General features: G+C 37.9%; 1 protein-coding gene across 1 annotated transcript in view; it reads left to right on the top strand.

The window, feature by feature from the left end:
* Positions 1-6,175: 6,175 nt before the first annotated feature.
* Positions 6,176-26,923, top strand: part of RABEP1 (rabaptin, RAB GTPase binding effector protein 1) — a 35,014-nt gene continuing 14,266 nt past the window's right edge. Inside the window, exons 1-8 of the mRNA XM_009276412.1 lie at positions 6,176-6,549; positions 8,632-8,835; positions 10,108-10,268; positions 17,040-17,159; positions 20,180-20,315; positions 21,089-21,267; positions 22,236-22,361; positions 25,024-25,491. Of these exons, the coding sequence (XP_009274687.1) occupies positions 8,703-8,835; positions 10,108-10,268; positions 17,040-17,159; positions 20,180-20,315; positions 21,089-21,267; positions 22,236-22,361; positions 25,024-25,491 (1,323 nt within the window). The 5' untranslated portion in view covers positions 6,176-6,549; positions 8,632-8,702. The remainder of the gene's footprint in view (positions 6,550-8,631; positions 8,836-10,107; positions 10,269-17,039; positions 17,160-20,179; positions 20,316-21,088; positions 21,268-22,235; positions 22,362-25,023; positions 25,492-26,923) is intronic.

Below are 26,923 nucleotides of genomic sequence, written 5' to 3'. Positions count from 1 at the left end.
GCAGGAACAAGATCTTTAGAGATGATGCACCTGTGAAATGCAAGCAACTTGTGTAAAATACCATGAAGATGGTCGTATAAACAGCTATGCAAGTTTTTACAATATCATGTCAAACGTTACTTAGTTATTATTGTGTATAGCTATTCAACTGTGCAGATTAATTAAGCCATTTAAAGGACCCTCATTTTCTCCTCCCTTTGTTTTTGTTCTCTTCTTGATTGTATTGTAGAAGAGAATCTTCCCATTTATTCAAACACCTCCATTTCTTTATATTTTAATTATTTTAATTTGGTGGTAGCTTTTCTTTTTTTCTGAGATCCTTAATGTAGCATGTCATGCAGTGTTTAACATAAAAAAGGAAAATAAAGAGTAGGAATAGGCACTACTGAGACTACAAGTTATAGTCGAAAGGTGTGTTTCAGTCATTCAACCTCGATGAAAAAGTAATATTACTTTCAAACTTCAATAGTATATTGCAAACTTCCACTTGATGTTAATATAATATTTATAATGTGGTTAGGTGTTTGTAACATGCAGTGCTCAGCTGAATATTTTTGATCCTGCAATTACTGATTTACTGCAATAAATAAAAAGATATTGTAACGGATATGATGCAGCAAGGCTCAATTCTGCATTGTAAGTGATACCTGCATTTGTCAGCAACACCAAGTTTTTATGTGTATAGCATTAAATTTGTACCGGATTGTTTGCTTGTGAATGTTTAGTCAATAGAGAACAAGTTGTGGATGTCAAATAACCTTCGATGGTACAACAAACTAGAAATTGTTGGATGAATGCAACAGTGTCTCTGAAAGCCACGCTGCTCAAAGTGGGAACTGCCTAAGAGTTACTTCTGCAGAACTACTTACTGGTGGCAATATTGGCAAGCAACAGCACGTCTTCCATTGCACAGCTGCGGGTTAGTCTCTTTTTCTTTTTTTTTCTTTTTTTTTCCCCTCTTCTTTTCCTTTCTATAGCTTAGTTGTCATCATTGCATGCAGTGAAGTACTCTGGAAGGGAGGGAGGGGTGTGACAATCCAGAGGGATTTGTTGTCACTCTGAAAATGAAGGTGGCAAGTGAGAAGTCTGGTGCAATTCTCTGTCCTCAAATAAAACTAGAAAAGTGTATGCTGACCAGTAAGCTTTAGCCATTTGTCCAGGGAAATAAAATGCTTGATGCTTCCAAATGCAAGTTTGGGAAAAGCAAATAATTCTTTTCTTCCTTTTTTTCCTTCAGTTTGGTCTGCCACTACTGAATATCTGTGTGTAAGGGCAAATTTTGTTCCTTGAAAATAAAGCAACCTCCATTTCCTAAGTCAGGACTTGTTTCTGTTCAACATGCTTATTAAAAGAACCATAATCTATTCCTTTACTTCTGGGTGCCTGTTACAGAGCAACTGTATTGGAGTATATTTTTTTTGGGGGGGGGGGTGTTTTGGGTTTCTGTTTTTTTGTTGTTTGGGTTTTGTTTTTTTGTTTTTTTAAAATCAAATCCTGTTTGAAGAAAATAAAAGCTTTTTGCAGTCTAAATACATGTTTTGGTGGCAGACTCTTAGATTAAAAATTTATATAGTAACATAATTGTTGCTCCAATATGATGTCATGATAGATGAAAATTAGTACTCTTAGGAAATAAGCATGAAGAAAAATGGGCAGCCATATATTTTTTTTTTCCCATACTTCTGTCTCAAGCAGAAAATACAGGAAAAGACAGAGGTGGGAAATGACAGAAGTGATTTTTTTTTTGTCTCCAAAAAGTTTATTGTACGTATATATATTTTTTTTTTTCTGATCTGTTTTTCAGATTTCAGCTACGTAGGACTGAACTCTTGATGGCATGTTTGACACTTTAAATATCAAGTAGAAAGCTTGGTGGCATTAATTTTATAAATAGACCTAGTACTCAAAAATAGTCTTATTGATAATCAGCTTTGTCTGTCTTAGTTCTGGAATGGTCACTACATGTTTGTGTAACTGGAGACTTTGTCATACATAGAATTTAATCCTTTTGGGAGCTGATCTGTGAAACAGCACTTAAGTAACTAGTCAATAGGAAATGTGTGTTTGTTCCTGTGTTTCACTTGAACTGAAATTTTGCTGTGTAGTGGGTTAAGAGAAAGTTGTATCTCTTTCACTAGAGTTTCTCTTTGTGTACGCCAACAGGTTTCATGGTTCTCCTGTAAATTGATGACTCCACTCTGAAATGAATTTTGCTGCCCTTCTTTTGAGTTCTACCTGGTTAAGCCACATAATAGCATACCCTGTGCTTTGCTATGTTAGTGTTAAGCAGGGAGGTGGTGATCCCTGCGTCTGACCTGAAGTGTCTCTGCAAAATCTGTGTTGTTTGTTAGAAACAAAGCTAGTAATTTAATTGCCATGTCTGTGTCATCAGTAGTCTGTTTGCCCCAATGCTCTGAGAAAAAAAAGTGCTATTTGCAGCTAATAAATTGTTGGCCAAAGGGACTTCTTGTTTGCTTGTTTGTTTTTCAGTTTGGCATACCAATTTTAATTTAAATCCTTCTCAGTGCTATTTCAGGAGTTAAGAAATTGGGTCTTTAGGTTTTTTGTTTGTTTCTTGGTGAGTTAGGGCCCTAATTAGGGAATTAGATCTTCCACACTACTGCTTTCATGAAATACAGCATGTCCTGTGCCTGTTCTGATCTCATGTGTAACACAAGATCCTGTTTCGGTCGGGCGTAGCTCCACAAGAACTGACCATCTATCGGGCTTTGTTGACTATATACTTTATCAGTGTCGTTAAACATTGATAGCTGCATTTCTGTGCATGGAAATGGGAGCATAGGGACAGGGACTCTGACAAGTTAATGAATACTGTCATTGCAAAATGTATGTTTTGGTTTGGGGATTTTTTTTTTTTGTGAGTTTTAAGTTGATAGCCTATGATGGTAAATACAGTTTTCTTTTTCAGCTCTGTTACAGACCTGGGGTGAGTTGGACCTAAATTCAGAGCAAGAAGTCAGCTATAAATGACAAAGGCCTAATTGAAAATCTATGAATGAGTCCATTTCCTGCCATTGACTTCAGTGCGCTTCCAGGCAGACTTTAGCCCGCGGTTACCTGCATCTGGCAATTTGGATTTGGGTTCACGCTTTCATTTTGCAAAGTGGAGGGTGTGTATGACCATCATACAAATCATACCTCCAGAGAAGCAAGTAATTTTGGTGAAAATTTAATCATTCATACTTAGTAGAAAGAAGGTAGTTGTCATGATGTCTTAGAAAATAAACCTTCCTTTGCTTTTGCTTTTTATGCACATGTGTTTCAGGGGGTTGATGTATTACATAGTTCATCGTCCTCAAGTTTATGTGCCTTGTATCACTGCAATGTGGATGCTGGTAGTGCGGACAAACTCCTCTCCTGTGTGAGGAACGGCAAGGTCTGTCCTGAGCCACATATGTAGTACAGGTGGTAAAAACACTTTAAACTTAGTATCTGAATAAAAAGAATGATGTTAATACGCTGTTGCAGTGATGCGTGGCCTGCAGCTGAGCTCTTAAACTGTTCGGTTTTTTGAATGCCTACAGCTGGTCCTGACAGCGGCCAGAGCTCTGTTGTGGTGGGGGTTAATTATTTATTTATTACTTTTTTTTTTATACATAACTGCCAGGCTGTAGAGAAGGGGAACACTGTAAACGTAAATATTTGAAGTTTAAATTGCGTTTCCTGCTTGGTGACTCTGCCATCCCTCTTTCCGTTTGGGCAGGAGGTTTTTAAAAGTATGAGTCTGCTGTTACCCCAGCTTAAAGCACTGAAAGTTTCTGCTCTTGTGGTGTCCTCTGTCGCTTCCATCCTCAGCAGAAGCAACTCTCACCTTCGGAAGAAATACAACTCAGTTGCTTTGCACAGCAGCTTTCCCATGGGAGCAGTAGCACAGCTGTTGCTGTCTCTCTGCAAAAGAAAGATGGAAAGGGAAACAAGTAAACAAGGAGTGCTTGAGTCTTCTTTTTTTTTGGGGGGGGGGGGGGGGGGTTTTCTGTTGTCTACAGTTTTTAATTTTTTTCTGGGGTAGTAAACAAGGAGTGCTTGAGTCTTCTTTTTTTTTGGGGGGGGGGGGGGGGGGTTTTCTGTTGTCTACAGTTGTTAACTTTCAGAATTAGTAATTGTAGAATAAAACAATTTTTTGTATGGTCACCCTACAAACGCTGTTTTGAAGACCAGTGTCCAGATTCCTCCTCGGTTTGTTTTGAACGTATGTGTGTGGCTTTGGGCCTCCTGGCCGGTAACTGCAGATGCAGAGCTGCCTGGCTGGACCTGTAGGGTTTAGCGACCTGCCCCTAACCACAGCATACAGCTCACTTAGGCTATAGTTCTTCTAATAGTTTCCTTTCAAGAGCTGAAACTGTGAGTTCAAAACCGCCTCCTTAGAGCCAAGCATGGCTTTTCATTCCTCAGAGGCGTGAAGCAGGCGTTGCAGCAGCAGGCTGCACGGGGGCTCTGGCCTGGGCCAGCAAGCGAGCTGCTTTCCCCCCAGGCTGTGGGAAGCAGCTTTCCTGGCAGCATCACCCTCTCTCAGAAGTCAGTGGGGAGTGGAAACGTAGGCAAACCCTTTCCCTTTGGAAGACTTCAGCAAGAGATCAAAGGCAACTCTTTAGCCTTGGGAAGCGTTTTTGCTACCTGGGCCTGGCTCCATGCGTGCACTTTCTTTCCTGGTTTTGATCCAGCCGCTTTCCTAACTCACTTGAAGCTTTGCTCTCAATGCGTCGTCTTTGCTACAGGTTCCTTTCATTTTCTGGAGAATACTCCTGTGCAACGGCTTTGCACTATCCAGGTCGGGGTTGCTGGCCAGAAACTGATGTGTTGCCATTTAAGGCGCTAAAAAACCAAAATGACTTTTTCAGTGAAAAAGCAACATTAAAATTTCGTCAGTCCTGTATCTACATATACCTTTTATCTGATAGAGAGTTGAACAGATTAAGTTCTGTATTTTGTAACACCATAAGCCCTCATAACCAGCAATCAGTAAAACATACCTGTGCTTTTAAAAGATCCTTTTATTTGTGTCTGCTCTTACTCTAAGTCATCTGGTACTAAAAATAAATATAACTCACCCAATCTCAATGGCATTGACCATCCAGTGTTTTACCACTGTAAGCTCTAGATCTAATTCTGGCTGTTTGTAAGTCTAAATGTTTGATGCTGAAGTCGTGTAGCCTTTGTACTATGTTTTCACTACTTGCTTTTGGTGGGAAGCGTGTTGGGTGTGATATGTAAACACTTCTGATGGATCAATATTTTATATATCTAGTCTGTGCTATACAGAGGCTGTAACTGAAAAGAAGTGATTCAGCTTTGCACGACAGAGTTGGAACACATCCATAAAATGCTTTTGCAGAACAGATAGAGAATTGTGCAGAGGAACATTATTTGCTCAGTGCACTGCAGCATGGAGGTGGATTTTGTTATAGTTCATCTGTCTTTTGTTTCTGTTTCGTATTTGAATTCTGAGATGTGCAATGTGAAACACTCTGGCACCTAAACCAGACCTGTACTTCTTGAGGTGCAAAGAAGTTAATAGTGCACATGGAGATGAACATTATAGGGTTGGTGGTTGTGGGGGATCTTTATAGCATCATGCAGTGGTATTTGTATGGTTTTTTTCAATAATAACCACATTGTAACAATCTTTAGGTGTCTTGTGGACTTCCTACTGTTCCCTCTTTTGTTGTACCACCAGATCAACTGCTAATGTGGTAGATACTGGAAAATAGTGTGATGTATGTGCGCCATTGAGGATTTTTGCCTGCTGGAAATACGGAGAGTTTTATCTTATGATCAGTTATTTCTCCATAGATTGTGGTCATCTTCTGGCAAACTGCTCTGAGTATGGTCTGAGAAACTTTCTTTTGGTGAATGCGCAGAACTGAAGACAGGGAAGATAACGGCATCTAATTTTTAGCTTATGGGGTTTTCTGTGCTTTGTTCTTCCATAGCTGTTAGCTGAGCAGCTGTCACTTTGTTTTCTTTGACCTCAGCCTTTGAGAACTTGGTGCTTTGTTGTTCAGCTTTCACACACTCTTCCTGTGCCTGGTGACTAAATTCCCAGTGTTTTGGAAAGAAGCACCAATACAAATAATTCTGGCACTGGGTTTTTTTCCAGTTTTTTCTTTATTGTACAAAATTATGATTTTCTTTGGGAGATTGATTGTTTTCTACAGAATTCCCTGCCACAGGCACCTCTAGTGCTGTGAAGATGTCTATTACAACTTGGTGCTGCAGTCTAAGAAAACGCATCTTCCCTTGTTGCTTAAAGACTCTGACTAGTTGTCCTGATGTATCATGGGGCAACAGCTGAGCTACTGAATAAAGATGTTTTAAAAAGAATAAGTCCCAAACCTCAAAGTTGCAGAATGGGATGCCTTAACTGTTAGTGATGTACCTTATCTTCTATTTTATTTTTAGTTGCTCTTCTACAACGGGTAGCAGAATTGGAAAAGGTCAATGCAGAATTTCTGCGCACAAAGCAGCAACTTGAGCAAGAATTTAATCAAAAGAGAGCAAAATTTAAGGAGTTATACTTGGCTAAGGAAGGTAAGTTCTCAATTCTGAATTATTCTAAAGTTTAATTAAACTTGAGCTTCAGATAATCCCTGTATGAAGAATAACAATTGTAATGCCAGCTACTACTCCGCATTTGCCTATGCACACCACATACTTTCTTTTTGTTTTTTGGGGTTTTTTTTTGTTTGTTTGTTTTAAAGTTGGTTAAGGATAATTAGAACTTAAGGGATTTTTCTTCCAGTACTGGGATATTCCTCTGCATATCCAGCATGATTGTTATTTCTGATTTGCCAAAAATGAAAAAGTGGCAGTAGTCTTTTAAACAGACACATAATAAGAACATAAGAGACAAGCAGAGAGTAAAATTCAACAGGTGGCTATTTAGCTTCCTAGAATGAATTTTTAGAATTAATTTAAAGATTTGTCTGCGTGGATAGGAGTCAGCAGAGCAGCTTTATGTACACGCAGAAACACCACCAGTGAGTTTTAATACTAACATTCTGAAGTCATGGTGTGCTTGTTCTCTCTGAACAGCAGCTGATCTGGGAAGTGGAAAGACATAGTCGAGGTGCTGAGCTGTTTGTACTTCGTGACTAGCTTTTTTATGTAGTCTTAATTTGTCTTAAATTTCCATCTGAGGTAGAATGTAAGAAGACAAACATTATAAAAGTTTTAATACCAGCCAAGGGCATCTATTTCAGTAACACTCTTCATAGGAAAATTTGAACCATGTGAGCTCAAATATCTGGTGAAGAATTGGGAGAGTAGAGATAACTGCTGTTCTGAGAGCCAAATTGATTTATTTCTAATCCTGATGATTTTCCTGTCCTTAACATATGAAAGCAAAGCCAAAAAATAATGCATTAAGACTGCAGCTGCTTGTATAAGCTTATAAGAGCAGAAATACAACAGGCATAATGAAGATCAGATCATACAGAAGGCCTATTTCTTTGTGTTTCTAGCAGCTGGATGAAAGGAAATTTAAGATACAAGATACTACTGATGAGATCAGCGATAATTCTCTCTTTTTCAGAACATAACAGTCAAAAAATAGAAAATAAAAATAAATTGTGACGAGCGGGGAAAAAAAAATAATCCAACTTTCACATTCTCCAAGACCCTTTCCTAAATGTATGTTGGGACGTGGCAGCCCATCCTTGATACTGTCATTTGAGAACTAAGTAATATAAATGCTACAAGATCTTGGGTTTTTTTACACAAGGATTAATGCCCTTTTGAGTACCCGATTAGCTCGGGGTTCCATATTCTCTATCAGGGGGTAAGGTGTTGGGCACCAGGATTGATTAAGCATTTTGATACTGAGGGGAAATAAATGGAGATAGCTTGCTGTTTGTTGTACGCTGGCCAGATGTTTCTGCTAAAAGAGATTGCCATTGAAATACGCTATGTGGGCATAAAACTATATATTTTGTGTTAGTACTTTTGGAATGAATTGTATAATATATATCTTCCAGAGCTTTTTAATTCAGGGATTAACTGAGGAGGATAATGTGAAATTAGTTTAACTTCTGTTTATAGTTGCAACAATTAGAGAAGTAGTGGATGTTGCATTGAATGTATCTCTTTTTTTAGTAGAAGCTTAGTTTTAGCAAAGCCAAACAAATTAGGCTGCATAATTTTCTTATGTGGGCTCCAGGCAGTGGTCACAGAGTGTTTTTGTTCAAGAAATATGAAGGACCAACTATCCAAATTCAGGACCAAGTTGGTGCCAAAAATGGGGGAAGAACTGTCTTCCTGTCTGTTGTTCTTATCTTTTCCAGATTCATTACCAGAATGAGTTAAATAATAATGAACTAATTTAAAGCACAGTTCACGTTCATCAGGTATATTGATTCATAGGTTAAATCTACAGTGTCTGCTTTGTGGCTGCGTCCATGAGAAGGTACTTTTTTAATAAAAGGCAAGGGCAAGTGAAGTCAAGAAAGACTAAAGACACCTGCTAACATTTGTTCAGTTGTTCTGGGTAGATGCTTTAGTATCAGTGCTTCCTTTACCCCCTTGTTAGAGCACTGTTCTTTGCCATAGCAACTATGGATACTCTTCAGATTGAATTTATTAATTAAGCTAAATGTAAATAATACTTCTTTTCAGAGGACCTGAAAAGACAAAATGCAGTGCTCCAAGCAGCCCAAGATGATCTGGGACAATTGCGGACCCAGCTAATGGAAGCTCATGCTGAAATGGAGAACATCAAAGCTATAGCTACAGTATCTGAGAATACAAAGCAGGAAGCTATCGATGAGGTGAAGAGACAGTGGCAAGAAGAAGTAGCTTCACTACAAGCTATTATGAAAGGTAACAACCAGACAAGCTGCTGCTGCTAAGATCAGACACCGCTTTAGTATGCGTTTAGTGATTTGTGCCTGCTCTTGCACAGAATATGGATAGCTGCTTTTCACGGCTTGGCAAAACTGGGCTACAGAAGTGACAGATGAAGCGTAGTTCCTAAGTTTGTGAAAAGGAGCTTGGTGGTTCTTTTCTGTTAATATGAGGATAGAATTTAGAAGGAATCATGGCAATGGGAACTCCCACATATATGCAAAGCATTTTTGAGGGACTAGGAAGGATGAAGTATCACACTTAATGAAGATAAGTATAATGCATGTAATCTGACAAGTCTGAAAACAGCTTTAGGCTGACAGCGTGATTCTCTTTTCTCCTTCTGTGTAAACATAGTTCTGCTGTTAGACAGTTACGTGTCCCTCCAGTACTATCACATGGACTTTTCCCCAGGCTAGTGACTGAACATGCTGCTCTGTATCAGTCATGGGTTATTGTTTTTTCTTGATAGTTCTGAGCTATTCTTTGTTATGTTTGCATATTGCACAGCTGTTGACATTTCCGAGACAAACTTATGTGCAAGGAACAAAATGCAGGATGTAAACTGGGGACAGACTGTTGCCGTAACTGGCTGTTTTCTTCAAGGTTGACAACAGGATCACAATATCCTGAGCCTGCAGACTGTTGGCTGTAGGCAGTTTTTCCATCACCTGATTATGTTTTTCCCCCAGAGAACACAAATCTTCATGTATATTGAGTACACAAATTTCTGTTTATTTGTGATCTACATAGATACATAAACCTAGATCAAGGCTCAGTTGTGCCAGCTGCTGTACGTATATAAACAAAGACAGCTCCTTACCTGAAGAAGTAATATTAATAATAGGGAAATGAAAGCTATGTGAGAAGTTCTAGTTCCTTTGCATTTTGGAGTAAATAAGTAGGTTTTGGTAGTTTGTTTGGATGATGTGCTTGGAGGTACAAAATGTGCTGCTAAATAGGATGTTAGACATGTACGTTGTTTTGAAATTAGGAGTTACACAGTTTTGGAGGCTCGTTTGTTTTTCTAGTGATGGTACAAATTGAGATGCAGTTCCTTTGAATCTTTTGCTTGTGTAGTTGGTTTTTGGGGCAAGAATCAAAGGGAAGAGAGAGGAAGGGAGAGTTCACTGTTGTGAACTAGTTTTGATAAATTATGATAAATCATTGACTGGTTGGAGATGGAGTTCCTAAAGCTCTGGTTTTTAACTTACATTGAAAATAAGTTTTGAAAATACTGTTTTATAGAGACTGTTCGTGACTATGAGCTCCAGTATCATCACAGGTTGGAGCAAGAGCGAGCTCAGTGGAATCAATATCGAGAAAATGTGGAACGGGAAATAGCAGAGTTAAGAAGGCGACTGTCTGAAGGTCAGGAGGAAGAAAATCTGGAAAATGAGATGAAAAAGGTATGTTGAAATCTAGCTTTTCACTTTCTGTTTCAAGATACACTTGTGTTATGCATGAGTTCATTTCTACGCCCTGCTCAGAAATTCCTCAGAAATACACATAGCCTCGTTCTGCCAACTTTCAGCTCTTTGTTCATGGAAGTCATCATGCCCTGATCTTGCATTTGAATCCATAAAGGCATTGCATCTGATTATGTGGATTCAGTAAGGGGATTGCACCCGAGAAGATGGTAAGGTTTGGCCTTCAGCTTGTAAAAGCAGGAGGCCTTGTACAGTCTCTGTCATAATGTCAAATGAACTCAAGTAAAACCCCCTTTAGATTTTTCTGGATTGACTGCAGATTTATGAAATTTCCTGTACAACTCTGCACCTTTATTCCTTTTCTCAGATCTTATGAACTTCTTTTGAGGTTTTTAATGGGCACTATATCTAAAATGTCTTTCATCTTTCTTCAAGGCAAGCCATGTTTGTATGACACAGTACTACTGGCTTCCTTGGAAATACAGAACCTTGCTGTCATAAAACAACAGGCTCTAGATGATGAAAGATAGTTGCCCTGGAGTTTGGAAAGATTTTTTTTGTTGTTGTTGTTCAAAGATCTGTGACTTAGAAGAGTTTGTAGAAGTAGATTGAAGTGCCTTGTACTGAGGTTGGATTTTTTTCTTTTTTTTTTTTTTTTTTTTTTGGTTGAGTTTGAAGATTTGGTGTATTTCTCTTTCAGGCAGGAAGGAAATTGAACTTGTCGTAATAGATGAATGTTTTGGAATCTTTGTTTATCATATTATAAAAACTTGCATTTAAGTGAATTTGTCTTCTCAGCAGGCTTACAGTAGTCTTCAAGGTATTCTAAGACAATTTTTTATGTAATAAATGATCCTATATTCAATAAAGGAGTAGACTAACATCTGATAATCTGCCACATCACTGGATTTCCTTGTTTGTGCTTGCTGTCAGCAGAAGAAACGCAGTATTGAGTATCACAAACATTCCACATAATAAGTATTTTACCTAATTTTACTATGTTGTAACAAGCAATCAGTATTAGTGTTGCAAAATGGAATTCTTTTTCTGAGACTTATAAAGAGGCTCTTGAATATTGCTAGTTGTAGTTGCATAATTGCTGTTGGGTATTCAGTGAGACTGCTCTTTTGTATAGTCCTGATTTATAAAGGTGGAAGTCAGAGTAAAGCCTATTTGCTAATGTTCTGACTACAGAATTACTGCCACTGGAATTTTAAGACATCAGCTGGCTTTAAGAGAAGGTTTTAGCCCTATTAAAAGAGAAAAGATTTCAGCTGAAGCTAGAAGGAAGGTTCAAAATTGGATCAGTGTGGTGAGTCTTCTAGAAACAACCTGGAAGATGCAGAGTTCGTAGCGTAAAAGTCCTGGCAGTGCATTACCAACAAACTGCCAGCAAGACTTTTCAGAAAACAATCTCTCTTGACTGAGAGAGTCTTTCCAATAACTAAAATCTCAGCACTTTTCGGGTTTTTTTTATCTGAATGTACTGATAAGGTAACAGTTGGAGTTGCAAGTTGCTCAGATAACAGAGCAGCTCACCTAAATGTAGTGGCTTTACTGTGTGCCAGTTAGCATTTAAGTTTAGTATAGCAGATAAATAACATTTTCAACTATACTCCTTTAAAAAGGAAATAAATATCCCTTGTAATACTAAAGAAAAAGGTGATCGATTTATTAATCTGTTATTCATATGAGCTCAGAAAGCTTTATAGGCCTGTAAAGCAGAGGAACATGTACTTTATGTAATACAAGGAGGAGGGATAAATCTGGTCTTCAGAGTGCAGCTTGAAATAATTGTTTAAACTGCTTTGCATGGCCTTTTTAATCTTCTTCGTCATTAAACCTGTGAGGTTTTTCCTCAAGGAGACTAAGAATTAGATCAAAATTAGAAAAAGGACATTCATTTCACTTAAAAACAAACAAGCAAATCCCAAGCCCACAAAAAGCTGTGTTTGGCTAGCAAAATAATGAATATTCATACATCAGCAGTCAGTACAAAAGGAGGAATTTTCTTGATCGCTTGGGATGTGCTCTTTGAAGACTTGTGATCAATTCCTCATGCAAAGTGGTATTTCCAGCCAACAATGTTGTACTCATCCTCTATCTTTTTATGCTCCATTATAAGGATGGATTTATTTTATTTTTAGGCATAAACCTGGAAAGAGGTTTTTAAAAAATATCTTCATCTTCTAGCCAGTTCTAAGGAATCTGCAAAAATCTCAAAGGAGTAAAAAAAAAAAAAAAGTACTTTGCTCTCTGGGTTGTAAGTAGGTGCTGTACCAGCATATAATAGATCACATTTCTTAAAACTAGCAGAAAACTATACCGTTGTCTAGCATTCTCAATGAGAGGTGAGGTGAGAAGAATGGACAGAGCAGAGACAAGATTACAAGCCGTATGTTTCAGTCCAGGGCACTAACCTTCTTGGCTGGATAATATCTCAGTTCACTTGTGTTCCATTTGGCTATAAAATCCATTTTAAACAACAAAGAAAATCCATGAAATTTAATACTGCGTCCACAGAATTGCTAACGATTATGCTTGTTGCCTGCATACGTTTTCCCCTGAAAGAGATGAAAGGTAGGTAACAAATGTTGCTCCAAATTCTGTAAATATCTCTTTGAATTTAAAGTTTATTTATTTGGTTGAGTGTACAGTTTTGGTATGTGTGCTCTCAGACTTCCAGTGTGCATGTTATTTATCCTGGTTTGGGAGCACTTGGGGTGGGTGGGTAGTGTTTTGATAAGCATACTATTTTGAGCTGTATTTACTAGATTGTGACTACTTTGCCAGAGGTATCCAACTCTAGCCTGCAAACCTGGCGTTAGGCATTCTTGAGCATCCTCTTGTCAGAAAGAGCGTGTCTGGTGGAACACATGCACTTGTCTGGAAGCAGCTGTTTCGCTTTTCCATGTAAATATATTTTGAGTTGCAAATTGTCAAATCTCTGTAGAAAACTTCTGTGTTCCATGAGTTTTATCATAAAGCAATGATTTCTAAGAAATCTGTGCTGAAAACTGTGTTCTATAAATCTCCTTTCTTAGCTCAAAAAAAGGTAAATACCTTGTTCTAATGATAAGCGTGCTTACCCAGTGATTCATCTTTCAGAAAATGTATTGGTGATTTATAAAAATCTCTCTATCTTCCTGTTGCTTTGTTATACCAGATAGGTTTTGGGTTTTTTGTTATCACAGATAGTAAAAGCAGTCTAGCGGCATGTGCTTCCATTCAAGTTCTCTGTTCAGTAATGACTGGGCTCCCTGTGGACAGTGACTTGGTGGGGATGAGTCTTGCACACTGGCAAAATTTGGCTAGTCAAATTTGGCTTCTTATTCAGGCCTCATTTTCCATTCAGGAAATGATCTGGTTTTCTGTTGGAGCTGTGATGAATATAAAGACTCTTCTTAGCACAGTTGTGTCAAACTCTGAGTAGCGGAAGTCTGCAGAACAGGTATTTTGCATATAGAGAGAGCAAGAAAGGACAAACCTCCTGTTATGAAGTGTGCTTATTAGTCAGAAGAGGGGAAATTGGAAGGGGAGGGTAATCTGATTTCTGTGACAGAGTTGGCCATAAAATCTGATATACAGTAAGCTGCTTTCATTGGTAATGATAAACAACAGTGGAATAGATTTAGATGAACTTTAAATGGTTTACTGTTACTTTAAAGAGAGATTCGCAAATTGTGTCTCTGTGTTTTCCGCTTGTCTCATTTTTAAGGAACAAATTCAGGTACAGTACGTGCCTGAGATTTCTCCAACCAGGTTTTTGTTCTTCTGAAAATGTTGTGTGGAGTAACAGTAAAGGGCATTCAGGATTGCTGTAGCTAGCTGCCAGGCTAGCGATGCAATGTTTTGTGTGTTGACTTGGACTCATTTTTAGCAGGTTCTTTCTGTGGAGTCGTCTTCATGCTGTGGTCTGCAGATCCCTTGCAGCATGTTCTTCAGCCGCTGTGCCGGGGGGAAGCAGGCTTTGCTGGGGCAGAAGCGGCTTGGGTGTTTTGTTTTTGGTATAGGTGATGAATAAATACAAGCTGATAATGTGTAAAACCTTGGTCTTTGACAGTAAAGTTAGTCTGGCAAAAAGTTAGAAGGAAATAAACGTTTTAATGATCACACCTCTGGAAGAGTCTGAATAATGCCTTTTAACACAGGAAATGTGATGCTGTGGCACCTCTTGCCACATGTGACAGTATCTTAATGTAGCATTTTTCGACAGGATAGATATGCTCGTTTTATTAAAAGTTTCAGTGGGAACTTTAACCTCAATTTGGCAGTCTCAGTAATTACACTTTACCTTCAAAAGAAGACCCAGTGACCAGCACTCATTTTGTTAGCAGATACAGGCTATTCTGAGTGTTTAGCTCAGTATCACGCTGACCTTTAATAGGGATCCTTCCCCCCCAACCTCCCCCACCCCAACCTCCCCCACCTTTTTTTTTTTTTTTTTTTTTTTTTTTTTTTTTTTTTTTTTTTTTTTTTTTTTTTTTTTTTTTTTTTTTTTTTTTTTTTTTAAATGAAACATTTGCAATATGTTGCAACCATAGTGTTAACTTCAGCTCTGTTTACCAAGCAGTAAAAGCTACAGTAATTTTTCTGTCATGTGGAATTTGATACAGTTTTGTCTTTCCAGTTGGTTGCTGTTAAACAGTCTGATTTTGCTTTCGGGGAACTTTCTGACTGTTTTTCTCTGAACTGGCTGGCTCCAACACAGACGCATTTGTTGCTCTATATTCAGTGTTGAACCATGTGAAATCAGGCTGGTGATGAAATGTTCCTGCAGTTGTCATGAATAATTAGGAAAAAACTTACTCGACGGTCCTAAAAATGTTGGCCTATCTTTAGTCCATATGAGCCGGCTATAGGTGGCGTTAAATGAGTAGAACTGATACAGTAAATGAAATATAAAGCACTCTTTGAAGTTGAACTCCTGCTCCCATCTGTTTGAAAAATGTGACTGAGTTGCTGGCTGCAAGTGACGGGATATGTATGTACGTGTGACACTGTCACATGTCCCTGGTATTGAATTCACTGCGTCATGCGATGTCCCTCGCTTTCCTCACGGATTTTATTTGTACTCTTTGGACAAGCAAACTAGCAGTGACAAGATGTAGCAGAAGGGAACAAAACATGAAGAAATTTAATTTTGTTTTGTCTATAAAGTTTTCTTTAAAGCTTTTTAGAGCCCAAGGGCCTGGTAGCATTTGGATAATTGACAGGTATTGCAATATTATTTTATTTTGTCTATTAAGTTTAGAAAACTTAAATGGTTAAAAATATTGTCTGTGCTTCTTCCTGAAAGTCTTGCTCCAAATACAATTGTCAGTAAGTTTACCAGAAACTGAAAGTCAAATGAGTACCTTCTAAGACCTGCATTGCAGTCTAGATTTAAAACAAGACATGAGTGTTATCTTCTGGTGGCTGTCATTGCTGATCAGGTTAGGAAAAGTGTCATCTTTTGAAACTTCAGCTTTGGGACACAGTTCTCTGCCTTCCCTCCCCTGCTGAATTCCTCCAGTAGAAGATAGAGAATGATTGAGCGTTCTGAGCCTTCATACATAAAAACAACCCAAATTAGGTTGCTTAAATTCTTTGTGGTTTGAAGAATTTTACTGCGGTGAATATGTGAGTGTTCTTCTTGCTGTTGTGGAGTCTATGGCAGCTGTTACTTTCACTTGGAAAGTTTTTAGTGCATCCATGAAGGAAAGCCAGAGCATTTAAGAAATGGGAATGTCAGGGCCACCCTTTTACATGCAGTTCTGAGTTTGAACACTGAACACTATTTCTCATTTTAACTCTTGCTATTTTTACCTGGCTCTTTCTCTTTTTTTTTTTCCTTGTGTCAATCTTCTCATTCTGTTGTCCTGCTTTGATCTTTTCAGAACTACTTTTTGAAAAAATCATGGGATTTTTGATAAATTGACTGGATATAGAATCATAGAATCATAGAATCATTGAGGTTGGAAAAGACCTCTAAGATCATCGAGTCCAACCGTCAACCCAACACCACCATGCCCACTAAACCATGTCCCTAAGCGCCTCATCTACACGTCTTTTAAATACCTCCAGGGATGGGGACTCCACCACTTCCCTGGGCAGCCTGTTCCAATGTTTCACCACTCTTTCAGTAAAGAAATTTTTCCTTACATCCAATCTAAACCTCCTATAGTTTTGAAATATTTAGTACCGTAACACCAAAAACTGATGCTACATCCATAGTAATTTAAAGTTGAAAAATGGTCTTCCAAAACAGAACAAAGCTACACTATGCATTACTGTGCAGATCCTTTTTCTTTTAACTTCATGAGTAAGTAAATGAATGGTCAATAACTCACCATGCAGTTGTTATGTTACACTTCTTTAATGTGTGCTACGTGGCAGCAAGTTGCAAGACAGTTAAGCCTTTAATAACAGAAAAGTGTATGTATTTTGAAATGCCTGATCCGTAAATTTTCTCCCAAGTATCAAGAGTGATAGATTTACTAATATTCTCTTTAAAAGCAGGTATTCATGGCCTAATCCGTACGTGGATTTAAAATTTATCTGCCTTCTGTGAATGGAATAATATCAGCCTGTTGTCATAGAGATGACTGCTGAACTAAATAAATAGCAATAAGATGAACATTGAAAGTGGAAGTTTAGTCAGCTATTTTTGTTGGCATAGAGATTTTCTCCAAATGTCTCCAATAATGGAAACTGTTGTAGTGAAAACTATGATAATGTGTTATTCGTAATTTATTGCATTAACTTCAGGCCCAGGAAGATGCTGAGAAGCTGCGTTCGGTTGTGATGCCTATGGAGAAAGAGATTGCAGCGCTAAAGGAGAAATTGACAGGAGCTGAAGAAAAAATAAAAGAGTTAGAAGCATCAAAGGTGAGGTGGAGTTGTAACTGTATCTTAATTTATATCTTGCATCATGCTAGTTTGATGCAGATAAGTAAAGTCAAATCTTGTAAGAGAGAAAAAAGTGTATTGTGAAACTCTTCATGCACAATATATCTTTTCTCCTATAGCTCAAATAATTTATTTGGCCTATATATGTCTTCCTGCCTTCCTGTTTTGAGGGTTGGGTTACGTGTGTGTGTCATCTGTGCTTAGCTTAAATTGCGTGGCTTCAGCTCTATTAGAAGTGAAAAAGAAAAACCTCTAGAAAAATAGCTGCTTTGCACTACTCCCAACAGTCTGGCCTTTAGATTAATGTCATGCTTGCAGCTACAGAAAGATTTGCATTTGACAGAATTCTTTTAATCTACTTCCATCCAGTATCTGCTATATTTCATTTTCTAATCCTGGGCATAAAACTCAGGCAATGTCACCAGAATTTTTATATCTTAAACTGTAAGCAAACCTCAGATTCATAGAAAGGGATACTGGCCGTTGCTGCCAAGAAGTCAATGTAAGTGATTTACCCAGCATTCCTGTATTCTTCAGATATGTCAGAACCCCTGTTGAACTTTCTCACTAGCTGTGAAGGATAAATAATATCTACATCACAGTAAGATAGTTGCATTTAATGTACTGTTTTATACAGAAATGAAGATGTCTTCTGTAACAAATATTTTATCTGGAAAGTCAAATAGGCTGAAATTGCAAAGTAACTTACCATTTGGATGTTTTTAAGACATACAAATAAATACCTTCCTTGTTTTCTGGATCACTTGCATCTTCGTTTAAATTGATCCTCATCACTTGCTGGAATTCTTTCTCTTTTTTTTTTTTTTTTTTTTTTCCCTTTTATTCCAACTTGGAGGTCGGTCTGAGATTTGGGAGAGCAGTGTAATTCATTTTACAGTCTTAACAATTTTATTCGATTGAGAGTCCATGCTTGAGTGTTTTCCTTCTTCATAGCTTCTTTGTGAATTGCTTTATAGGTCAAATTTTTGAGACTGAAGTGTTCCTAGGAATAATAGTTCTCCAGGTAGTTCTGCTTTTTCTCTTGATGCAAATAATACTTCCTTTTCATTGCCAGGCTGAATTTGGGGAAGATGAGGAAATGTGAACCTTCTCTTCTTGCTCGCTCACTTTCAAAATGCTTTTTCTTGCTTTCTTTTTTTCCTTCTTCTTTTCTTAAGAGTAGTCTAGAACTTTTCTTAGAACTTTTCTGCTGAATTTGGCTATAAAAATCATAGGTCATTCTTGTCTCCCTCTTTCCTTACAGGCAAGGCCTGAGTAAAATTGATGGTGTTTCAGGACCAGGATTTGTGTTGGTTTCTCTGTCAGTCCTCTAAAATCTGAGCATGTCATTCTGTGGGATGAGTAAAACACAAGCACACATCTCTTGGAAAAAAGAGAATAATCACTTTATCCATGTTTCTAGTTCACTGAGGTGTTGTTTTTGAAGAAGTCTTACTTTAGATGGTGATTCTTACCAAGGAAAATAACTTAGGCCCATATTTCCTACCTGTGATCTATTCCACTTCATTATTCCTTCAGGCTGAAGTTGCTGATAGTCCAGTTTCAAGTCACCTTTTTAGCCTAATGGGAAAGAATTGCTATTTTTGCATCTAGCAAGGAGATGTTTAAGCACAAACTTAGGAAGTTGCTAAAGTACTTTAAGGTGCTATAAAAATGCAAGGTACTATTTACATGATTTGTATTACTACACTGGTATGAGGACTGACACCTGCAGAACGAGCGATACATTTGACCTTTCTGTTTGTCATGATGAAATCCCTCAGATCTGCTTGAGTCATGTAATTTTGTTTTTCAGTGTCAAGTGTTTAGCTGGGTTAGCCAAACAATGCATTTCTTCTGTTTTGGTGGGGGTTTTTTTGTTTTTTCCCCCTGTTCCATCCTTCTCAAGGGTTATTCTCTGGGAGTCAGATTTCTCCATTTCAACGGCTAAAAGACTTGCAGACAGAAGGCTTGGTACCGTAGGGCAGGAAAAGCTGTCCCCACCATCAATGGCAAGTTAAAGCCGAAAGGCTATCTTGAACTCTGTGTCTGTGGCTCATGTATTGCCTTGAGGGAGATGAAGAACAGCTTTGTGGAGCCAGTCAGGAATTGCCTGAAAGCTTTTGTTACCTTTTAAAATAAAAACTCTTTTGATTCCTAACTCAGCAAACCATAAAACTGAATAGGGCCATAAGGACATTTTTCAGCCTGTTCCCTGCTCTAAGGTGGGATCCATTTGTACGTGCATCATGTTTGACAGATGTTTATGTAACCCTATCTTTAAAAGGTTCTCACCAGAGATTCTGCAATCTCTGCAGGATGTTTGTTCCAGTTCTTTGTTAGCTTTGCTATTTAAAAAACAAAAAAAAAGAAGAAAAAAATCCTAATATACTTCTTCAGTCTTTCTTACTGTAATTGCTTTTCATCCCATCCTTCATGGACAGATTTTCCTTTCTTTTTGCAGCAGCCTTTCATGGGTTTGAATGTTTTTCTTCTTGTCTGTCCCCAAGTTTTCTCTCTTCTTAGGCTTACCATCTCTGGTTTAGTTCGAGCTTGCCTCATAGTCATGTTTTCTGACTACTGTTACTACTCTATTTTGAACTGTCTCCTCATCATCTTTGGAGTAGGAAACCCAAAACCAAACACAGAACGTAGTTGTTGGTTTATCAATGCTAATTAAAGGATTGCTTCATTGTTTGCTGTTCTTAGCCTCTTTACCATCTCTGTGCTCAGTGCTGCTGCTGTTGTGATCCAACTGTGGGAACTCTATAAATATACTGGTATGTTTGACTTAGCAGAATTTTAATGAGTAATTTATTCAGAAATAAATAAAAATACTACTTGCATTCTGGTATTTGAGTATGTGTGATTTCTAGAAATAAACTTGTCTTCAGCACCTGTATGTTACCCGAACAGGCAACACCAGTAACTTCTAAGAAAGAGGAAATACCTGAGAGTGTTCCTTCACTGAGATGGTGGATTTCCCTCTTTTTATTCAGGTTAAAGAACTGAACCATTATTTGGAAGCTGAGAAGTCGTGTAGGACAGACTTAGAGATGTATGTGGCTGTTCTCAACACGCAAAAATCAGTCCTGCAAGAAGATGCAGAGAAGTTGCGGAAAGAACTGCATGAAGGTACCTATCTAATAATAATCCTTCTGACTCTCTTACACTAAGGATGCAAAAACCAAGACCGCTGTTACTCCTTTTCTGAGCTCTTATTTGAATTGGATTTAAATAAATTGGGCAGGGGGAAGCAGTACTTTTAAATGTGAAAGCCCTTGAAATGTTTACAGAAGAGTTGAATGTGGAGTTCTTTTATGATGGAGGAAAACAACAGAGCCATTCATTCTCTCGAGGGATGCTATTGAAATTCAGCTAAGTTCTTATAGTATTGCAAGCTTCCTTCTTATTAAAGTGATTTTACTGGTGTCTTTTATTTGTGTACAATTATGAGCATTATTTCCGTAATGTATTGATATGTCTCCCTGAAGTATGTAAATTCTGAACGTCTGGTGGTGGAATGGATGTGTAAATGTACATGCATGCCAGTACAGCGCAGAATCACTGTAGAGGAATGAAAACTGGAACTGTCTGTTGAAATAAATAGGGACGTAGAAGACAGTCTTTTGAAACCAGCACTAAAAAAATAAACTATTAGAATTCATGAATGAATTCAAGGCGTTAGTCTTCTAATTGGGAAATCTTAAACTGTCAGTAATGCATGCCTAATCACAGGCCAAGTTTGGGAATTAAGAAAATGTCTTATTTCATCCTAAATAGTTGTTGAACAAAGCCTGACTGTTTTTGATTAGAACAATAATTACTTTTATTTGTGAAAATGCATCTCTTTGGAAAAGAGGCTAAAAAAATTCTGATTCAGAATGACTCTTTCTATTTTTGAATAGTCTGCCATCTCTTAGAGCAAGAGCGACAACAGCACAACCAGTTGAAACACACATGGCAAAAAGCCAATGACCAGTTCTTGGAGTCTCAGCGTTTGCTGATGAGGGACATGCAACGTATGGAAATTGTTCTGACCTCTGAGCAGCTCCGACAAGTTGAAGAACTGAAAAAAAAGGATCAGGTTACTTGCTGCTTTCCCCCTTTTTTTTTTTTTTTTAAATACTGTAGATTTAATGTGGTATAACAGATACGGAAATCATATGTTGGAGACAAGTTATTTAAGTGTGTTAATATTTCAAAAAATGATAGCTGACAGTTTTAATAGAAATTCTCTATTTGAAAATCCCAGCCGACAGTTATAACAGAAACTCTCCATTTGTGCGAATATTTTAATATTAATGTATATAGTAACTTTAAAAGTAATGTTGCCAATATTGTTAAATGAAAAGGTAATAATATCCAGAAGTTAATCTTGGAGGAAGAAACAGTCATCTATGATGCAGAACATCTGGGTTAAGGATGTTAGCATAGCAAGTTTCACTTCTTTCTAGGTTTTTCCAATACAGTACCTAGCTCAGGCATAAATTAAGAGCTTCATTTTAAATTAGCTTATGCAAGTGATTTTGTACATGCTTTATGACTTAGTGTTCTATGATGTCTTTCTTTTGATTCTTTTCCATATGTTCTATTCCATTGTTTAGAGTGATCAAGGCACTTCTTTTCACGTTTTGTTTTAATGTTCATGCTTGTATAATGGCTGTTAATGGGGCCGTTAGTGATGCAAATATGTTATCAGGTTCTATACAGTAGCCAGTGTAACAGCTATTTTTGTTACTTATTTGGTAATTGCTAAAATAAGAATTTTGATCCAAGTAATATGTTCTTTGAATAAAATTATTCTAGAACATGAATTGGCCACTAAACTTGAAAAGTAAGTTCTCATTTAAGTCAGTTTGGGTGCCTTGTGAAATGAGCACTAGATTTTTAACCAAAAGAATCCTTATATGATAAATACTGGGTTTTTAACCAAAATAATCTTTTCCAGTGCCGCCTTTGTAGCTTAGTTTATCATGAAAGCTAATGTCATGACTACTATGGCAAAATTGAATCCCGCTTACATGTGTCCTCTTATTGACCACTGATTTCTAGGAAGAAGATGATCAGCAAAGACTTAGTAAGAGAAAGGAGCAGAAGCAAAAAGATTCAGATGATGAAACGAAAGCTTCATGTTCTCTAGCCCATGAGGAAACCCTTACCCAGCTCTCTAGCGAAGAGGTAAAACAATTGGATAGTTCAAAGCAACTTTGAGCACTCGTGCATTCCTCAGGGTGTTGATTACAAATACAAATGCAAACTTAGTGCCCTTTATTCTGTGTAGCTTATAATTCTTATTAAGCAATGACAAATCTTTGGAGTTGCACTTGAATATATAAATTGTAATAAAGATTGGAAGACAATACTTTACAATCCTGAGAGGTGCTGTTAAAAACTGTAATTTACCTTTTGCATTCTGGATGTTAACTGCTGTTAAATTCTCTTGGGATTTATAACCGCTTTCTAACGCACCTAAATGTTCAGAATTGAGCCAATTATACCTGAACATTCAGCAAGTGTATTGTAGCTACTTTGCTAACCTGTTTGTTGAATTCTGTACTAAACTTAAGCTGGTTAGACAAGTCTGAGATCACCGATTATGAAGTTAGCCAGTTGCTTAGCATGTGTAAAATAGCATGATGTGTGTGTCTGTGTGTATTCAGCTACATGCAACTGCGCAAGCAGAGGGTTTTGGCCACATCTGTTCAGCAACCAAAAATAAGGTTTTTTCAGCTGAGCCAGTAGCTGGGGCTCAGCACCAAGTTTTTGCAGAAGCTGCTTGAGCTGTATTAGTAGACTCATTGTGACAGCCAGTAAAAGTGATGCTGCTGGATGTCATTAGTTAGCAAGCCTTTTGGGTGTTGCAGATACTCATCCACTGGGACAAGCTGAAGTTGTATTTGAAATTTGCCTAACCTTTTTGCTTGTGAAGAAACAAGTCCAATGAGCACACAGGTTGTAACTTGGAAACAATATCAAAATGAGCAATTACTTATCCTTTCCCACTGCATTTTGCTTGTTTATCTGATCATCTGACAGGTTCCATTTCGGTTTTGTAACTCAAAACAGGGGCAAATTAACAAAAACAAACCAAGTTTTGTGCTGTAGAAGCTTATGTAAGCTTCAAGAGACTTGGGAATTCGCAGTGTCAAACCGGTATTTTGCCTGTTTTATTTATCCTTTTTGAAGGGAAAAAAGTATATACTTCTAGAGTCTGCCCTTTGTTGTTATCAGTGATTTGTAACAGTTCAGAATGCAGAAAGATGTTTAGCTGAGATCTAGTTCTACCCTTTATCCTACAGTAAGGGTACAACTTTTTCTATTTCAAATACTGTGTTGTATACTAACACTTCCATATCCAGGTATGAAATGAGACCTGTTGATGGTGAACAACAGTTTTGTCTTCTGATGATTTCTTTAATCTCAGTTCCTGGGATACTCTTTAGTCCCTTAATCACAACATTTATTTAATTCTAGGAATTATGCATGATGGAGAATTTTACATTTTGAGTAAGGGTATAGTTTCCAGAGTGGTTTTGTCTTTTCTTATGGATTTATATTTTGTTGCTATTTATGACCTTTTCTAGCTGCACAGAATGTGTTTTAGAAGTGGTAATGTATCATATTATCAGTCATGTCTCATAACTTGCCATAATTTGACTTCTGAGCTCTCCTCTGTTGAGCAGTTTGCAATACAAACAAATGATTTGTTAACTGTATCACCAAACAGTTGTTGTCTGAAGATGCAGTTTTATATAAGTCTGTATTCTCTTGACTTTTTGTCATTAACTTAAACTTATATGTATACATATTGAAGTAAATATAAATATTACTGCTAAAAATATTTAAAACAAGGCATTTACAACAGTCATAAAACCAGTAATACATAAAACATTGTTATAAGTTATAAACACCTATATGGAAGTACCAGCCGCCTGGTAGTCTCTGCTGGACCTATTTCGGAAATTACTATTTTTCTCAAGAGGCTTGTTTTCAGTGTTGCTTTCTTTATATGTCTAATGGCAAAGCAGAAGTGCATAATATATTGGAAAGTATTTTGAAAGCAGTCATAAGCTTTTTAAATAAAGCATTACTGCTCTCTTTTCAGTGCTACAAATAAATAAAAATAGATCAAGAGACTTAATGTGCCTTATACACGTCACGGGACAGGTAGTGTGGCTTTTGGTATTGGCATTCCCAAGGATGCCTTTCTGTTTAAGCCCGGCCTTTTCCCTTTGCATTTTAATTTATGTACAAGTACTCTTTTAAAGAAAATATTTCTCTCTCTTACAATATTTTGTCAGACACTCAAAGCAGAAGAAAGAAATAGAAGAAGAATATTCACTTGTCAGTATAGAGTAGATTTTAAGTATATCATTCTCCATTTATTTTTATATTAATGTAAAGTTTTTTGTTTTACGGAAGACTTCTGAATTTACTTGTGGAAGTGGAATATTTGCCTTCTGTTGTGTAGATCATAGTTCTAGAAGTGATACTGCAAGTGTATCTCTTCAGTGGAAGAAGCGCCTTGTTTCAAGTATTGGAAGATGTAAGGTGACTGTGACCTTGCTTGTCTGGCAGGAAGACAGATTCTTACAAAAGCACTCTGTTAACAGAAGACTCTTTTTTGCTTGTTTGCTTTGTTTTGTTTTTTAATTCTAGCTGGTACATTTCAGTTCTCTATCCTTTCCTCTGCCATCTTAAGTTTAGTGATCGGATGTTCTTGCCAAAGCCAATTTAAACTTGCCTTTACCATGTCTGATAATTAGAGTCTAGCATTCCTCTTGTACCATGCTTCTAGAATGGAGCATACAATTTTTTCTTCCTTGTTTTTCAATTCCAGGTGCATGTAAATAGCACCCATGGCTCAGTCCATTCGTTGGATGCAGACTTGCTTCTTTCTTCTGGCGAATCTTTCAATAAATCGGATAATGATATGTTTAAAGATGGACTACGGAGAGCACAGTCAACAGACAGTCTGGGGACATCTGGATCTTTACAGTCCAAAGCTTTAGGATACAACAACAAAGCAAAATCTGCTGGGAACCTGGACGAGTCAGATTTTGGACCACTTGTTGGAGCAGATTCAGTGTCTGAGAACTTTGATACAGCATCCCTTGGGTCTCTGCAAATGCCAAGTGGGTTCATGTTAACCAAAGATCAGGAAAAAGCAATCAAAGCAATGACACCAGAGCAAGAAGAGACTGCTTCACTACTGTCCAGTGTTACACAAGGGGTAGAAAGCGCTTATGTGTCTCCTAGCGGTTACCGTTTGGTTAGCGAAACAGAGTGGAACCTACTGCAGAAGGAGGTGAGTACCCACTGCATGCATCTGCTGTGACCGCTGCCTGCGTGACAGGCTGCCTCTGCGTGTTGTGGGCTGCCTGCTAGGTGAAAGCTCTTCCTAATGTGCTTTACATGGAGTCAGGTGCGGAAGGAAATATGTAGCATCATATATAGCTATTCACTTTTCTCTCTTGGAATACTTCTGTAGGTGAAGTGCATCTGATGTAAACCGTATTGGCTGACTCTGTTCGTGGGAAAGTCAGCTTTACTAAATACAGGATATTTTTGCACTTGGGGAGGGTCTGGCAGGGGTAGCTGCTGATCTCGCAAATATGTGAGGGGGTGAAAAAAGATGGGAGAACTCAAAGAAAAGGAGAAAATGGGAAGCCAAGGAAAGGATGTTATAGTGCATCTGGGGGTGACTAGGAAAGTGCAAAGATTAACAAAAGGAGCAAGGCTAACAGGGCTGTTTTGTACACCAAGACGTTTTACTGAGGGTTGTGGATGGAGTGCAATTTAGAAATAAGCAGCCAAGATATGTGTAACACACAGCGCTACCACAAAGGAAGCTTCAGAAAATTGTTGGGGACTTGCATCATCAGAAACCAATTTCTGAGAGCAACAAGCAGCAGATTAGACTTCACACTGTGCCAGTTTCGGTATGGGTGACCAAGGAAATTGTTGCTTCTGGGTGTTCTGCCTGCCAGTTTTTCAGCAGTTTTATATGATGCCAGTTCAAAGCTTGCATTTGGTTTATTGCTGAAAAGAGGAGTATTGTGGGGCTCCTGTGGTTATTCTTTCAGAATAAGAGAGGCCAAGGAGCAACATGTTAGGGGGAAGGGGAGGATAACAATCCGTAACGGGTGAAAAGGAAGATGAGATGGGGGTAAAAAAAAAAAAAAAAAGGAATATAAGAATGCAGTGAAGGAGGCCAGGCAAAGGCCAGATGAGATGAAGAACTGGTGATATTTTATTTCCTCAACTTGTTGGAATTCAACTTATCTGCAAATCATTACTTAGGAGGTCTCTCCAAACCTATTGTAAAGTTGCTATTTTTTGTGTTGCTACTAATTTGTAGTATCTGGAGAAACTACGGCATCGTGATCTCAGAGCTGAGTTAAATCTTTTACTCTTGAGTATTTCCTTGCCCTGTTGACATCTGGATGACATTTTACTCCAACCCTTTCTTAGAATTCAGAAAAGAAATGCACTGCTTCCCACATGTTTCTGGAGGCAGGAGTACAGGCAGGGTATGTGAATGCCACTCTGTGTGGGTGGGACATGGAGCAGCAAATACAAATACGATTTCAGCTCAAACCTGACTTGCAGCTGGAGCTTTGATAAAACTTCCATTTGTCCCCTTGGCCAAAACCATTACAATTTCAAAATCGCAGCTGGTTTATTCTTTGTTTCCCTGCTGCACACCCCAACACTACCACCCCCCCCCGCTTTGGTTT

This window comes from Aptenodytes forsteri, unplaced genomic scaffold (genome assembly GCF_000699145.1).
Source record: "Aptenodytes forsteri isolate BGI_AS27 unplaced genomic scaffold, ASM69914v1 Scaffold209, whole genome shotgun sequence".
Lineage (NCBI taxonomy): Eukaryota > Metazoa > Chordata > Aves > Sphenisciformes > Spheniscidae > Aptenodytes > Aptenodytes forsteri.
This window is presented reverse-complemented; position numbering and strand designations above follow the sequence as displayed.